The sequence below is a fragment of the Bufo bufo genome, chromosome 9 (assembly GCF_905171765.1).
Source record: "Bufo bufo chromosome 9, aBufBuf1.1, whole genome shotgun sequence".
Taxonomy (NCBI): domain Eukaryota; kingdom Metazoa; phylum Chordata; class Amphibia; order Anura; family Bufonidae; genus Bufo; species Bufo bufo.
In genome coordinates, this window is record NC_053397.1 from 163,907,466 (window position 1) to 163,924,469 (window position 17,004).

At 45.0% G+C, this 17,004-nt stretch overlaps 1 protein-coding gene across 4 annotated transcripts in view; it reads right to left on the reverse strand.

The window, feature by feature from the left end:
* Window positions 1-17,004, reverse strand: part of ZC3H7B (zinc finger CCCH-type containing 7B) — a 139,745-nt gene that overhangs the window by 83,377 nt on the left and 39,364 nt on the right. For all 4 annotated transcript variants that reach the window (XM_040406791.1, XM_040406792.1, XM_040406794.1 and 1 more), the window contains 7 exons: window positions 14,887-15,059; window positions 14,548-14,788; window positions 13,981-14,030; window positions 12,765-12,912; window positions 12,144-12,305; window positions 3,238-3,437; window positions 2,257-2,357 (listed from right to left, as the gene is read on the reverse strand). In XM_040406791.1, coding sequence (XP_040262725.1) covers window positions 2,257-2,357; window positions 3,238-3,437; window positions 12,144-12,305; window positions 12,765-12,912; window positions 13,981-14,030; window positions 14,548-14,788; window positions 14,887-15,059 — 1,075 coding nt within the window. The remainder of the gene's footprint in view (window positions 1-2,256; window positions 2,358-3,237; window positions 3,438-12,143; window positions 12,306-12,764; window positions 12,913-13,980; window positions 14,031-14,547; window positions 14,789-14,886; window positions 15,060-17,004) is intronic.

The following is a 17,004-nucleotide window of genomic DNA, read 5'->3' on the forward strand; positions in this document are numbered from 1 at the left end:
ATATGGGCCCCTTTGCCCACCTAGGCTGCAAAAAAGTGTCACACATGTGGTATCGCCGTATTCAGGAGAAGTTGGGGAATGTGTTTTGGGGTGTCATTTTACATATACCCTTGCTGGGTGAGAGAAATATCTTGGCAAAAGACAACTTTTCCCATTTTTTTATACAAAGTTGGCATTTGACCAAGATATTTATCTCACCCAGCATGGGTATATGTAAAATGACACCCCAAAACACATTCCCCAACTTCTCCTGAGTACGGCGATACCAGATGTGTGACACTTTTTTGCAGCCTAGATGCGCAAAGGTGCCCAAATTCCTTTTAGGAGGGCATTTTTAGACATTTGGATACCAGACTTCTTCTCACGCTTTGGGGCCCCTAGAATGCCAGGGCAGTATAAATACCCCACATGTGACCCCATTTTGGAAAGAAGACACCCCAAGGTATTCAATGAGGGGCATGGCGAGTTCATAGAAATTATTTTTTTTTGGCACAGGTTAGCGGAAATTGATATTTTTAATTTTTTTCTCACAAAGTCTCCCGTTCCGCTAACTTGGGACAAAAATTTCAATCTTTCATGGACTCAATATGCCCCTCACGGAATACCTGGGGGTGTCTTCTTTCCGAAATGGGGTCACATGTGGGGTATTTATACTGCCCTGGCATTCTAGGGGCCCTAAAGCGTGAGAAGAAGTCTGGAATATAAATGTCTAAAAAATTTTACGCATTTGGATTCCGTGAGGGGTATGGTGAGTTCATGTGAGATTTTATTTTTTGACACAAGTTAGTGGAATATGAGACTTTGTAAGAAAAAAAAAAAAAAATTCCGCTAACTTGGGCCAAAAAAATGTCTGAATGGAGCCTTACAGAGGGTGATCAATGACAGGGGGGGTGATCAATGACAGGGGGGTGATCAGGGAGTCTATATGGGGTGATAACCACAGTCATTGATCATGCCCCTGTAAGGCTTCATTCAGACGTCCGGATGCGTTTTGCGGATCCGATCCATCTATCAGTGCATCCGTAAAAATCATGCGGACATCTGAATGGAGCTTTACAGGGGGGTGATCAATGACAGGGGGGTAATCAATGACAAGGGGGTAATCAGGGAGTCTATATGGGGTGATCACCACAGTCATTGATCACGCCCGTGTAAGGCTTCATTCAGACGTCCGGATGCGTTTTGCGGATCCGATCCATCTATCAGTGGATCTGTAAAAATCATGCGGACGTCTGAATGGAGCTTTACAGGGGGTAATCAATGACAGGGGGGTAATCAATGACAGGGGGGTAATCAATGACAGGGGGGTAATCAATGACAGGGGGGTAATCAATGACAGGGGGGTAATCAATGACAGGGGGGTAATCAATGACAGGGGGGTAATCAATGACAGGGGGGATCAGGGGTGATCAGGGGCTAATAAGGGGTTAATAAGTGACGGGGGAGGGGGGGGGTGTAGTGTAGTGTAGTGGTGCTTGGTGCTACTTTACTGAGCTACCTGTGTCCTCTGGTGGTCGATCCAAACAAAGGGGACCACCAGAGGACCAGATAGCAGGTATATTAGACGCTGTTATCAAAACAGCGTCTAATATACCTGTTAGGGGTTAAAAAAAACACATCTCCAGCCTGCCAGCGAACGATCGCCGCTGGCAGGCTGGAGATCAACTCTCTTACCTTCCGTTCCTGTGAGCGCGCGCGCCTGTGTGCGCTCGTTCACAGGAAATCTCGCGTCTCGCGAGATGACGCATATATGCGTGACTCTGCGCAGGGCTGCCACCTCCGGAACGCGATCCTGCGTTAGGCGGTCCGGAGGTGGTTAAACTAGCATCTGTGGAGAGGGTATAGCCCACCTGGGCGGACCAACCTCTTTTTTGTTTCTAGTGTCAGGTTCCTTGTGGCAGCTGGGCGTATATTCACGGTGCTGTGTCACCCAATGATAAACTAAAGTTCTGCTATGGAGCCCGCCGGTTACTTAGTACCCCTGTTGACAGTGAACAGATTTTTGAAAATTGTGAGTAGCCAACACTGGTATATTATTAGGCTGAATAATTGTCACAGAATCAATAGGGGGCAGAAGGAGCCTTGGTCCTGGAACACTGGAGATTTAAGAGGAAAGTATTGTGCGACTAAATTTTATGAAATTTCCTAAAGGAAAAAAATGAAAAAATGCAGCAGCACTCTGCGAGCATCAAGATATGCATGAGCACTAAATGCACTGGGTAGACAATTTTATAGCGGAGTGGATATTAAACTTACTTGTGGTCAGCGAAGCCGTGCTGATGACTTGGGTTTGTGCAGACATCAAGGTTCTCTGGATTTATTTTGCTGATGATCTGCGGTTTGCTGTCAAAACAAGCCTGCAAAAGCAGAACGTGATAAGTCATTAATAAACCATGCTCTGCATTAGAAGCATCCTTTATAAAAAACATTTTGCGATGGTGTCAATTATGGCAGGTTTGAAGGAAAAGTCAAGAGGCACCAATGAAGGCGCTTCTCAGGCATGTCATGTTTAATGAAGCTGATCTGTCAGGGATATCATTCACTATAAAGATGGTGTAAATGCTGCCTGGTCTTGTAGAGAAAAATCGGTTATTCTTACTTTTCCTGTTCACACACCGTGATTGACAACTTTCTTGTACAGGTACGTATACAGTAAAGCCAAAAAATAGCTACACCAGCACCTCCAAACAAAGTGAAATGAATGTATAGGTGCATGCGACCATGCACACTGCCCCATTTGCAAAGACATAGGCAAACACTGAAAACGTTATACGGAATTGCATTAATGTAAAACTTACTGTACAAGAATATCTAAGACACTCTGCACACATTTTTTATTAAAAATTGAGTGGGCCCATCTACCAACGACAAGATGGAAACCTATACTGTCAGAGCCTAGGCCAACAAAATGAATCCAAGGCAATGCAGGATTCAGACATACTATGCTCTCATTTAAAGCCTTGGACAGATCAGTAGGAGTGCACGGCATGTGCAGGTTTTTTTTTTTTTTTTTTTTTTACAAGCGGCCACCTTTAGATAGATAGGCGCACACAATTCTGATAAATAAAAAAATTTCAGTGTTTGCACACAGATTAGTGTGCTGAAACATTTAGTGTGTTCATAATGGAAAGCCATCATTGCAAGCTAATTGTGAACAAATGTTACTGTGTGATCATGCAGCCAGAAACCATGCAATGACCACATATAATACCTTCAAACACTGGATTAATACTCCACCTGGCATAAAAAGGTGAAGATACCCTTTTGCTCATGCAATAATCGGGAAACATTTCCTGACTTTATCAATCCTGGCAGCTGGAAAAGCTGATCTCGATGCAGGGCTCCCTTTCGCTCCTCATTCCACACATCAATCTCCTCCTGATAATACGCAAACGTGCAGTTATCGCCGTATTTGCAATCCTGTCGACTCTGGATGTCTGCAGCAAAGTAAGAATCAACTACTTAATATGTATGAAAATGTTGTTATCTGACATGATGCCCTTTGCAGACAATATACTACTTGTACATACAAAGGCTAACACTTAATTGGTCAAGTCCATCCAATCAAAAGAATATTTATTAAAGGGAGTCTGTCATCAGCATTTCACTTTAACCCTTCCCATAGCTCCCTAGCATGCTTACAGTTAATAAAAACGTTACCTCTGGCATCAATCCTGGACTTATAAAACCATCAAAAACTATCTTTTATAACATATGCAAATGAGGGCTCGCAAGTGCCCAGGGGCGGCGTTACCCTCGTAGGTGCCCTGCTAGCTCAGCCTTTTCATTGCTTCCCCCCGCCCCTTCCTACCCTCCGCCCGCCCATCCTTTCCCTCTGACCGCCTATCTACCAACTTGTTATTCCGCCGAGATCCCGGGCCTGCGCACTCATTCCTTTGTCCGGCGCATGCGCACTGCGATGCCCATTCCTTGTACGGCATCACAGTAATTAACGCGCATGCGCTGATGGACCGCCTCCTTTGTTGTGTTTTCGCATCGTCAGCCGGCGCATGCGCAATAATTACTGTGATGCCATACAAGGTATGGGCATCGCAGTGCGCATGCGACGGCCAAAGGAATGAGTGCACAGGTCCGGGATCTCGGCGGAATAACAAGTTGGTAGATAGGCGGTCAGAGGGAAAGGATGGGCGGGCGGAGGGTAGGAAGGGGCGGGGGGAAGCAATGAAAAGGCTGAGCTAGCAGGGCACCTACGAGGGTAACGCCGCCCCTGGACACTTGCGAGCCCTCATTTGCATATGTTATAAAAGATAGTTTTTGATGGTTTTATAAGTCCAGGATTGATGCCAGAGGTAACGTTTTTATTAACTGTAAGCATGCTAGGGAGCTATGGGAAGGGTTAAAAAAGTGAAATGCTTGACCTATGATTTCTCCCCCCCCCCTCCCCTCCTCTTGTGTGTCACCCTGTCTTCCCCCCCTTTTATGTCAAGTTTGTCTAGAATTATTGGCCTATACATCATTTGTTTGAGGCCTTATTAAGCCCTTTAGGGCCTTTGTTTCCTCTGACTTTTTGTCAGCTGACTGTTTGTTATACAGATACAGATACATGCTTATACCTTGTCCTTTATGCTGTACTGCTGTTCATGATTGCATGTCGCAATGTATCTTTGTATGCGGTATGTATACTGCAATTTGGGATGTTCTCTTATGACTGTATTTGATAATAATAATAATAAAATCTTATTGAACCATAAAAAAGTGAAATGCTGATGACAGACTCCCTTTAATGTGAAGTCATTTATTTGCAGAGGATAGTGCCTAATCAATTGTAGTTTTAAAGATCTTTTCTTGCTGTCATTTAATAGGAAGTTCATTTTTTCAATTTCCAGAGGTTAAAAATATTTCCAGCTCACATGATGGGACAGATGTAAGAAAGAAGCCACGCGCACCTTCTTCCATCACAAGGACAGATTCTTATTCTCTGCAAGTAAACCATGAACATTCCAAATTAATGACTGCAAGCAGAGATCTTGCAAGCCATGAGGAATTGATGCTGAAGACCTCTTCACTGTACACTGAATAACCTTTATTTCCTGAAACTGCAATAACCCCTTCAATGTGTTACTGTTCTGATCATAGCAAAAAGTCATGGCAATGTTTTAGCACTGCTGCAACATTCCACACTGGAGATTACTGGATAACTGCAGTTAGAAGTCACAGCCTACAAGAAACTGGTATGTCTTCTTTAAAGGGGTTGCTTGGGATTTGAAAAAAAATTGGCTTCGAGAAGGAAATGGTACAAAATAAATGCCTAACAATTGCCCACTAAATCCTCCACTGCTCCAGTGGTACTCACTGGTCTTGCATCAATGACGTCATGTATGTCATTTAGGAGACTGGGCTTCTATTCAATGGCCTCAGTAGAGGACGCTTGAATGTATGGCATGTGACCTGAGGTAAGTAACTGGCTGCAAAGGTTACGTAAATTAGGTTTATGATGTCATTCCTTCAGAAACAGAGGCCAAAACCAGAACAGCCAAAGATTTAAATATCAATTCTTTTTATTTTATAATCTTATACCATTACCTTCTCTTAGGCAATTTATTTTTTAAATCCCCTTTAAAAATGCAGATTCCGGTCTGAAAATCTGTTCCATACATGCGAATTGGACCGTTTTGGTGGCAAGCATGTCAATTTCTGCAAGTCCCATACATACAGTGCTGCCCATAATTATTCATACCCCTGACAAATTTTAACTTAGTTACTTTTATTCAACCAGCAAGTAATTTTTTGACGGGAAATGACATAGGTGTCTCCCAAAAGATAATAAGACTATGTACAAGAGGCATTATTGTGGAGAGAAAAAAAAACAAAATTTCTCAGCTTTTCTTTACATTTGAGCAAAAAGTGTCCAGTCCAAAATTATTTATACCCTTCACAAACTGTCAGTCTGTGGGAAAATCAAAAGTTCTATACCATTCCAAATAGTCCAAGCTGTTCTAAAGCATCCTAATTACCCTGATTAATTGGGAACAGCTGTTTTAATCAACTCAACAGGTGAAAAACAGCAGCTCTCTGCAGTTGGTTTATGGACAGTCATGGCTAAGACAAAGGAGCTTAGTGAGGACCTGCGGCTGCGCATTGTGGCTGCTCACAAGTCAGGAAAGTGCTACAAGGCCATTTCTAAATGTTTTCAAGTTCCAGTGGCTACAGTGCAAAGTATTATTAAAAAATACAAGATGTTCCGCACTGTGGAAAATCTCAGAGGACGTGGTCGGAAGCCAAAAGTGACACCTGTGCTGGCCAGGAGGATAGTTAGAGAGGTGAAAAATAATCCAAGGATCACCACCAAGGCCATCCTGGTGAATCTGGGCTCTGCTGGTGGCAATGTCTCAAGGCAGACAATCCAACAGACACTGCACACTGCTGCGTTCCACGGATGCAGACCAAGGAGGATGCCACTTCTCCAGATAAGGTACACAAAAGCTCGCTTGGCCTTTGCAAAAGCTCATCTGGACAAAGAAGAGGACTTCTGGTCTTCTGTGTTATGGTCAGATGACACAAAAATGTAATTGTTTGGTCACAATGATGTTTCCTTCATTTGGCGTAAAAAGGAGATTTTTGTATAACTTACCAGTAAAATCTCTTTCTCGCTCTTCATTGGGGGACACAGGAACCATGGGTATAGCTATGTCCTCTACAGGCGTTGACACTAGTAAATGCCGTTAGCTCCTCCCCTGGCAGCTATACCCCCTCCAGCCTGGAGAGAGAGCTTCAGTTTGTGTACAAGCAGTAGGATAACTACCGTTAGCACACCAAGACCAATGGAAGGAGTCCATGTAAAGGGAGGGATGTGGAGGGCGCCACCGCCCACCAGTCGGGACCGGAGCATGCCTGGAATGGAAGGCCACCAAACGAACACCCCGTGCAAATGCAGATGAGGGAAGGTAGTAACGTAGGAACTACCAAGGCATGCGGCGTGTCTATGAACCATGAGCCAGAGGAGGAAAAAAGACACGAGAAGAATAAGCTAGGTCAGAGACCAGCACTATACAGAAGTAGCCAAGGATTAAGTGGCTGCGCAAAAAACGCCGCCTGAGGAGAAAGCCAGGCAAGGGGAGTCACACTGTGTTGCTAGCTCCATACTCCAGCAGAGGAGAGGGCCACCCGCAAGGCCACCGAACTCAGTGCTAGAAGAGTCCATCACCTGACGAAGCTCTGAGCAGTAAGAACCCAAGTACGTAGTGGTAAGGCAATACCGCTCCCACAGGAGCAGCCAGTGTTCGGCCCGTCAACGCAAAACTGAGGGGGAGGCCTTGAGACTATCCGTAGAAGCCACGTACTGTACTGCCCCAGGTTAAGTAGAGCAACCTTAAAAACTACCTGGAAGGGCGCTGGACAGGAGCAACTGCCAAGCTAGCGCCAGGGTAGGACCCCTACCTGAGGGGACGTCCCACTGCAGCGACCACTAACTCGAGCATTAGCGAAGGGCTGCACCTGTGGAGGAAAACAAGCTGTAGGCGCTAAACCAGAGTGCCAGCATAACCACTCCACAGAGAAGGAGGAGTGGTGATAGAGAATATAGCGTAAATGAACACTTTACTCGCTGGAACGTACTCACCATATACAGTACAGACCAAAAGTTTGGACACCTTCTCATTCAAAGAGTTTTCTTTATTTTCATGACTATGAAGGCATCAAAACTATGAATTAACACATGTGGAATTATATACATAACAAATAAGTATGAAACAACTGAAAATATGTCATATTCTAGGTTCTTCAAAGTAGCCACCTTTTGCTTTAATTACTGCTTTGCACACTCTTGGCATTCTCTTGATGAGCTTCAAGAGGTAGTCCCCTGAAATGGTCTTCCAACAGTCTTGAAGGAGTTCCCAGAGATGCTTAGCACTTGTTGGCCCTTTTGCCTTCACTCTGCGGTCCAGCTCACCCCAAACCATCTCGATTGGGTTCAGGTCCGGTGACGCAGCACCCCATCACTCTCCTTCATGGTCAAATAGCCCTTACTTTCAAAGTTTTCCCAATTTTTCGGCTGACTGACTGACCTTCATTTCTTAAAGTAATGATGGCCACTCGTTTTTCTTTACTTAGAATTTGTATTATGGCAAGAAAAAAGCAGCTAACAGTCTATTCAGTAGGACTATCAGCTGTGTATCCACCTGACTTCTCCTCAACGCCACTGATGGTCCCAACCCCATTTATAAGGCAAGAAATCCAACTTATTAAACCTGACAGGGCACACCTGTGAAGTGAAAACCATTTCAGGGGACTACCTCTTGAAGCTCATCAAGAGAATGCCAAGAGTGTGCAAAGCAGTAATCAAAGCAAAAGGTGGCTACTTTGAAGAACCTAGAATATGACATATTTTCAGTTGTTTCACACTTATTTGTTATGTATATAATTCCACATGTGTTAATTCATAGTTTTGATGCCTTCAGTGTGAATCTACAATTTTCATAGTCATGAAAATAAAGAAAACTCTTTGAATGAGAAGGTGTGTCCAAACTTTTGGTCTGTACTGTATGTGAAATGGTGTACGCACGACGTATTGATGCGGACAATATCATGACCGACTGGAACAATGGAGGCCCGTGGAGATGGGTGTCTCTAGGACACAAGTGATGCTAGTAAACCCCCTGAGAAGAGGATGTTATAATCATGCTCAAAACCAGCACCAAGAAGAGAAGGATACAATGAGGGATAGCCCCCCCGTGTCCACTGGCGGCACCCATATAGCACTAGAGTAAAAGTCCCGGGCACTGTCAAGTACCGACTGTTGCCGTGCCCTCTCATAAAATAAGCGAAGGCACCTAGAGCCGTGGCGCAGTTGAATTGCAGTATCTGAAGATGTTCAGATATTCCCCCGCTATTGGATCACTTGTGAAGGGGGGAAATGCAAACAGGAAGCACAGTGATGTGCAACACTCTGCCGATGGAAGGATAGCGCGACAGTCGGGACCGTATCCAATGGTGATGCAATTACCCTACCTATGGAAGGAGGAATGTGTACGGCAAGTACGTAAGCCAGTGGTAGGGAAAACACCCCACCTATGAAGGGGGGTAAATGCCCACGGCGAGAACTAGTGCATATGGAGAGTCCTGTACCCCATGGGAGTGCAATAGCACCTAAGTAAGGGGGTAATGCATACAGCACACCTTGTAACCGGTGAGAATGTCATCGCGCCACCTATGGAAGGGGCTAATGAATGCGGCAGGTACTGAACCCAGTGGAGATGCAATTCCTCCACCTATAGAAGGGGTAATGTATACGTCTGGCACTGAAACCAGTGTTATTGTACTTAGTCCACCTATGGCAGGGGACAATGTATAAGGCCAGTACTGCATCACAAAGTAGTGCAATTACTCCGCCTATGGAAGGGGGTAATGCGAATGACAAGTACCTCTGGCCACCGTAGGCGCAATCTTAGAAGATTGCTTCGGATTCATTGCAGGTTCTGAATCAGTGACTTCACCCCCTCCCTGTGAGAGGGTGCGTCTGAGCGTGACCCGGGGAGGAAGGGAGGGGGTGTGGAGATATTCGAGGGGAAAGAAGACTTGCTGTGGTCCGCTAGCGCGTAGGTCTACCCCTCAGAATCTTGCCCCTGGCAGTTGCGGACAGCGCAGGTGGGGACTTATCAACCAAACTACCAAGGGGGTGGAATGGGAACTTCTAGAGGTCCATCCACCGGATTCATCAAACGACTCCGAAGAGTGATTGCACAGGTGGAGAATTATCAACCAAACGACCCGGGAGGGTGGATTGGGAAGAGGTCCTTTATAAAAGTGCGCCGGACGAGAATTATCAACCAAACGACCCCAGAGGGTGGATTGGGAAGTTCCAGTTGTCCTCCACTGGATTGCGCAGGTGGGGACTTGTCAACCAAACGACCCCTGAGGGTGGATTGGGAATGCCAGAGGTCCTATATAGAATGCGCTGGTGGAGAATTATTAACCAAACGACCCCGGAGGGTGGATTGGGAATCCCAGAGGTTCTCCACTGTATGGCGCAGGTGGAGAATTATCAACCAAACGGCCCCGGAGGACGGATTGGGAACTATGAGAGGTCCTGCTGTGGTCCGCTAACGTATGGACACACAATTATTTATTTTTATTATTTTATTTTTTAAAACCAAGATGCCGGCCTCAGAGCACAAGAGGCAGGAAAGGGTTATTCCTCCGCATACCAGCTTGCACTAGGGGTAGATCCCCAGATATGCCGGCCTTAATAGGTGGCTGGGCATGGAAGGGTTAAAAAAACCAAATTTTGAGGACCGAGGGCGGGCAGAATTCGCACCAGTAGTATAATCGCTCTGCGAAAAGCGCCCGCCAAGGACGGGGCTCCACCCTACGGGCCGGGCAATATCACGGCCGCAGCACCATGCGGTGTCGGCCGAGCGCAGGGCAATTAACCCCCTCTGGAGCAAAGCACCCGGCGTCCGCTCCCGAAGGGGTGGAGTTGTAGATGCCGGACACAGGAAGGTTTCTTTGTCGGAGAGCGGGAGCTGCGCTCCGCTCTCTGCATGCAGTAAGACGCCGGTTAGTAGCCAGGTAACACACCAGAAGAGCGGGGCTCCGCGACCGTGCCGCAGCGACACTCACTGCGTTCCGGACCCAGCGGACATTAACCCCCTATGTGCCATTGTCCCGGCTTGGGGGACAACAATGAGTGATCTGCGTCAGAGGTGAATGCTTTAGGGGTTCGCGCCAGCGCAGCAACACTCACTGCTGGGAATGGAGGGAGCTGGGAATGGCTGCAGGGCTATGCTGAGCCCTATCTGTTGGAAGACTATTGCCACCAAGAGGGAGGGAGGGAGGTGGAGACCAACCCAGAGGGTTAACCATACTTATCTAGTCCCGTATGCTCACCTCATCTTCATCCTCTTCACCCTCCCTAAGTGGGCCCATAATGGTACCTTCTCCAGCAGGGTCACCTCCTCAGCAGCTGGCACAGGAGTGGCAGGAGTCTGGTATGGCAGGAGGGTCTTCTCTTTGGCGGACCTAGGTGACCCTTTGGCTGGCAGGAGCAAGGCTGCCCTGGTCCACCTTGTCTTCTGTGGGGGAGGCAGCAGTGCGGATGACCGGCACTGGCGCAACTCGACCCCGGGAGAACAGGGAGGCGAGGCGACCACTGTTGTCCCATTTGAAAAAGAAAGGAAAAAAATTAACTAAAATGAGGTCTGCCTCCTATTGACACTAGAAAAAAACTGAAGCTCTCTCTCCAGGCTGGAGGGGGTATAGCTGCCAGGGGAGGAGCTAACAGCTTTTACTAGTGTCAACGCCTCCTAGAGAGCATAGTTATACCTACAGTTCCTGTGTCCCACAATGAATATGGGCAAGAAAAAGGAAAAACCTTCAACCCAAAGAACACCATCCCACTGTCAAACATAGTGGTGGGAACCTAATTCTTTGAGGGGTTTTTTCAGCCAATGGACCAGGGAACCTAATCACAGTAAACGGCACCATGAAAAAAAGAGCAATACATGAGGATTCTCAACGACAACATCAGGCAGTCTGCAGAGAAACTTGGCCTTGGGCACCAGTGGACATTTCAGCATGACAATGACCCAAAACACACAGCAAAAGTGGTGAAGAAATGGTTAGCAGACAACAACATTAACGTTTTGGAGTGGCCCAGCCAGAGTCCAGACTTGAATCCAATTGAGAATCTGTGGAGGGAGCTAAAGATCAGGGTGATGGCAAGAAGACCCTCCAACCTGAAAGATTTGGAGCTCATTGCTAAAGATGAATGGGCAAAAATACCTGTGGAGACATGCAAAAGGCTGGTCTGCAATTATAGGAAGCGTTTGATTGCTGTAATAGCCAATAAAGGCTATTGATTATTGAGAAGGGTATGAATCATTTTGGACTGGACACTTTTTGCTCAAATGTAAATAAAAGCTGAGAAATGTTTTTTTTTTTCCACAATAATGCCTCTTGTACATCGTCTTATTATCTTTTGGGAGACACCCATGTCATTTCCCGTAAAAAAAATTACTTGCTGGTTGAATAAAAGTAACCAAGTCAAAATTTGCCAGGGGTATGAATAATTATGGGCAGCACTGTATATGTGGGACAGTCGTAGACATTTACCATGTGTAGATATAACCTTACTGGCCTATGAAGATACCCTACTCAGACTGAAAAGAAAATGCTCTTTTTCCAACCTTTGCACAGCATGTAAGGACCAGAAAAATTGACTTTCATAGGCCGCGGCCGAATCTTTAGCCATGCTTTGTTTTCAGAGTTCTTCATTCGTGCTAATAAAATGTCTTTTTTACATTTGTGCTCTAATTTCTCTCTGTAGGTGAAGTCCAGAGCCTTGGGACCTGCAATAGAAAAAGAACCATGAGGGCAATAAGTCAGGACACTGTATAGGCACCATAACCATCTAAAAATATATTGTAGCAAATGTTACCAGGAATATGGAAAACACAATAGAAGATTTAGGATATGCAACAGAATCTTTCCGGACAACTTGAACTAGTTTGAAAAAAAATGAAAAATCAAGTATCAATTTAGTGTACAGGGGCCAAATTAAGGTTTCCCTGGATGGTTGGTGGAGAACCACCCTGTTATTTCTGCCTCTCCTAACCCTTCATAATAAACCAGTGGGACCCGGCTATAACAGTTTTCATGATGGAATAAATACTCTGAAATTTAGGCCAGTGCATTCCTAACTTCACACGAAATCTTCTTTGATCCATGCTTATCTAATATACACAAAGAACTGAATACAAAGGGGAAGTCAAATTACACCGAGTTATGCAGTTCCAGTGACATCTTACCTGTCCTTGCATAGCAGAGTTGGCAGCCTTGTTTGAAGTCATAGGTTTGTGCCAAGGGGTTTGGCAAGAGGAGTGGCAATGCTGCAAGGCTGGTCTGTACAGGATCCATCTTATGTACAAAAGAATGGTTTACATTGTTCGCTGTAGGCTGTAATGGAAGTACAGTATATCAGTAAACCTTAAAATTACTAACTTAAAAGGGGTTCTCCGGGCTTTTAATACTGATTACTAGTGATGAGAGAACTTCTGTTTTCAAGTTTGGCATATAAGGTTCGGGTTATCTAAGAATTCAGTTATTTTTTTGCTTCCCCCTAATCTATTATACTGACTGTATCCACATACTGATCGTGAAAGACTCCACCACTTGCAACCTGCTGTTCACATACGTTGGAAGCATCCATTTCTCAACCTGCTCTACTCCCACATTGGCAGAGTCCATTACTCAATACAATGCTTCCTAGTGTGGAGCGGTAGAGGGGGAAGAGGGGTATTGAGTAGTAGACTCCTGTGTATAGTCGCTGGTAAAATGAAAGCCGCTTTGTGATTGGTTGCTATGGGCAAGAAGTGGCCTTTTGTTTTAACAAATCTGCTCTACTAAATACAGTTTCCATGTAAAACAGCACATTTATTGGAATAGTCCAAGCAGGGAGATTAGAGGCAGGCTCAGAAGTCATGCCTTAGTTACAATTAGAGCACTATGTCTGCTTCAACCTGCCGATGAAGTGATTACACCAAGTGACTACTGCATCCAGAGAATAACAGTCATTAGCAATATTATAATATAAAAAAAAAAGGCAGCACTCCAAATTGTGGACAAAGGCTCCAATGAGAGAGCTGAAACGTTGCTGCTAGATGAGTGAAAAAACAGTCCACTTTTTTCATCACAATTTGGAGTGCTGCCTTTTTTCCCTTCTATATACACTTGGGACCTTGGTCTCAGGTCCTCAGGAGGATTTGCCACACACATATATGCATAATACTGAGGCATTAAGACCGTTCAATCCAGACACAGTTAAAGAAATACAGATAATCAGGCATAGGTCACAAGGCGAGAGAACCAGTTAGGAGACTACTCTTTTTAAAGAGTCTCTACTTTATTTAGGCTGCTTTCACAAGACCACGCGTGGTGCATCAAAAGTGGCCAGTGTGGCTACGGCTCATGTTATCCAAGTTCACAGCATCATAGATCACTAAAACCTTTAATAACAGTACCCACCTTTTGCTTCTGGTTTCCCTTCAGTAATATCGGCTCTGCACACTTGCTATCTACAAGTAAATACAAAGATATAGCACCTTGTTGTGTTGCATAAAAATAAAAAATCCAAACTATTTGGCAATTAAGACGTCAGATAATGCGACTTTATTATGTGTGAATATATTCTTATTTCTTAATGAATGCAGCTTTCATCTTAAAGGGAACATTTGCTTCATTTATTTTAATCTCTTGAAAACTTTAGTGTTTGATAAATTTTCCTTATCACATCTATAACACAACACATAATATCCAATATTTTGATACTGGAAAGTGCATTTTAAAAGGAGTTGTGCATGGGGTTTATGCTGATGACCTGTCCTCAGGGTAGGTCCTGGCACCCCCGCCAATCAGCTGTTGGAACATAAGGCAGCACTTCTGCGAGCACCGCTTTTGGAGCAGAGGCAAAGTAATTACAAGAGTTGAAAAAGGTCCCCTTTAAGAAGAATACAAAAGATAATCAGAACTCTAAGGCTAATACGACTGCGAAACTTTAGCTACCTCTGTAGCCACACCACACTGAAGCCTTACCCTTAACAAAGGTGTCCAGACTGTCCAGCGTCTCCTGCATAGGCTCAAAGCTGTCCAGTGCATCCAAACAAGGGATAAATGTAGGCTTTAAAGGTACTACTGGAGGCTTTCGAGAATCTAGCAAACCAAAAGAAGCTGGAGGTAGAGGGGAGGGTGCAGGTAGGCCTGTTGTACCCAAGCTAGAAAGCGGTGGGTTTCCAGTGGGAAATACTGGTATTAGCCGGGGAACCTGTTTGGAGGCCTGAAACAATACATAGCATTATAGTGCTTTTAAAATAAGATGATAGGAGTCCTTCCTGACATCAGATTTTCTTTTTCAAAAATGTGTTGATATCTTACCATCTCCAGTTCCAGGAAAGAGTCCAGCTCATCCCCAATAACATCACAGTCATTAAACTCATTCACATTGTTGGTTGCAGTAGTCACTGAAGGCGGACATGCAGCAGTTGCCAGGTTATCATTTTGATAGTTGATGCCCAGACTAGATGGGAATGCTTTTGAATTCGGTACATCTAGAAGAAAATGGGGACAGATATCAAGGGGGGAATCAATCATTGTAGGTGTATTTGAGGTCAGTCTTTAGATTGGAGTTGCTATGCGCTCCTGCTCCAAACTTATGAAGATGGATCACTACGGTAATAAATATGGCGCAAGTGCAATGTGGCTGCCCCATTTTAGTGAAAGGACGCCTGGGGGATGCTTAGTGTAGAGTTTCAGCTTTTCAGTTACTTTTTAAAAAGCCCCATTTCATAAATGTGACAAGTGATCTCACCAAATTTTCACTCTATGCGTATAGGTGGAGCTGGAAGACACAGTGTTCAAGAAGTTGTGGCTACTGAGCCCAAAATGTCGGTCAAAATTCTGGAGTCCAAGCTGGATAACTTCACTCCGTCCAAATACATAATATAAGTGCTACATAGCAGAACTAATGAGAAACCTTACAGCCTGGTTTCTACTCTGGAGAACTCATGTAGAGGACCACGTAGGAACACATTTCTCCTGCAACGGCACACAGCCTCCCTTCCCTTTTAGCTGTAGGACCCACGGTGGTCAACTGATCCCCAGGAGGTCCTCACTTAGAGTTTAGATGGTACAAGCCAGCCATTCAATTATTTCGCTCTCATCACATCAGCTTACACATTTATATTAAAGGCTTATTTATCGCAACATTTATGACATATACAAAAGGCTGATGGGTTGTGCTCCCCTAACCCCCGTCTTGCAGCTGCTGTGAATGCACATAGTTTGGTGTATTTGTTATGGAATATTGAGACAAAATAGATACTTGCTTGTTGAGAACTACACTTTAGCTAAAATGGCGGCCAGGCACCCAGCTAACGCCTAGAACAAGAATCTAACTTACCGCTTTATTATGTGCCTCAAAACAGTTTCTGTTCAACTCAAGCAAGCAGCTTCAAGCAAACAAAGAATAACGGCTTCACCCATCTGTTACGGGGGGGGGGGGGGGAACTTCCTCTTGCACACAGATGTGGCAGAAAATACAGCGTTTATAGTCAATAGAAAAGATACGTCACCTGACACCCCCCACTCCTTCCTATTCTATATTTGCTGTCCTATATACTGTCTGCTGTTCCACAATAAACCAGAGATCTTGCTTTGACCCCCAGCTGTGTGTGTTTCAGTTTGATCTTTCCGTGCACGCATTCATTTATCATTGATTTGGAGCAGTACATCAACCAAACTGGCAGTTTGACCAGACCCAAAACATATTATAAAAATAAAAAAAAATGTCCCTTCCTTCCGCCTCCAGGAGGAGACTGACCAGCTTCTAAGTATACAAATATACACAGCAGCTTGTCAATCAGCAACCCAAAGACTGAAGGAGCGGAGGCTGGGGCACTCTCCTCGTGAATAACCGTTCAGCATAACATTTTATAAGATGCGCTGCAGGTCTACAGACTAAGGGCTCATGCCGTGTGCACCCCAATCGTGGAGATGCAGTGCAGAACGGAGGCACAGATCGGAAGCCCACGGAAGTAGTACGGAGTGCTTCCGTGGGTTTTCTGTTCGTGCTTCCACACCGCAAAAAAGTTGTGAATGAGTCCACAATCGCATTCGGCGGCCCCACGGTCAGTGCCCGTGCATTGCGGACCGCAAATTGCGGTCCGCAGCACGGGCCCCGCCAGCACACGGTCGTGTGCATGAACCCTAAAGCAAATAGACAAATTTGCCAGGGAAAGCCTTGGGCAGCCAGACATGTAATATTACAGACCTGTAGAGCAACACGGCAGAAATTCAGATACATGGCCATGTAATTTGCAAGAATGCTCTCCTCTTAGGGAATATTTAGGGGTATTACTGATGGGATGACCTTTATTTAAAAGGGTTGTACCACGAAAAATATTCTACAGTTTTCAAACCAGCACCTGGATCTGAATATTTTTGTAATTGCATGTACCGTATTTATCGGCGTATAACACGCACTTTTTCCCCCTG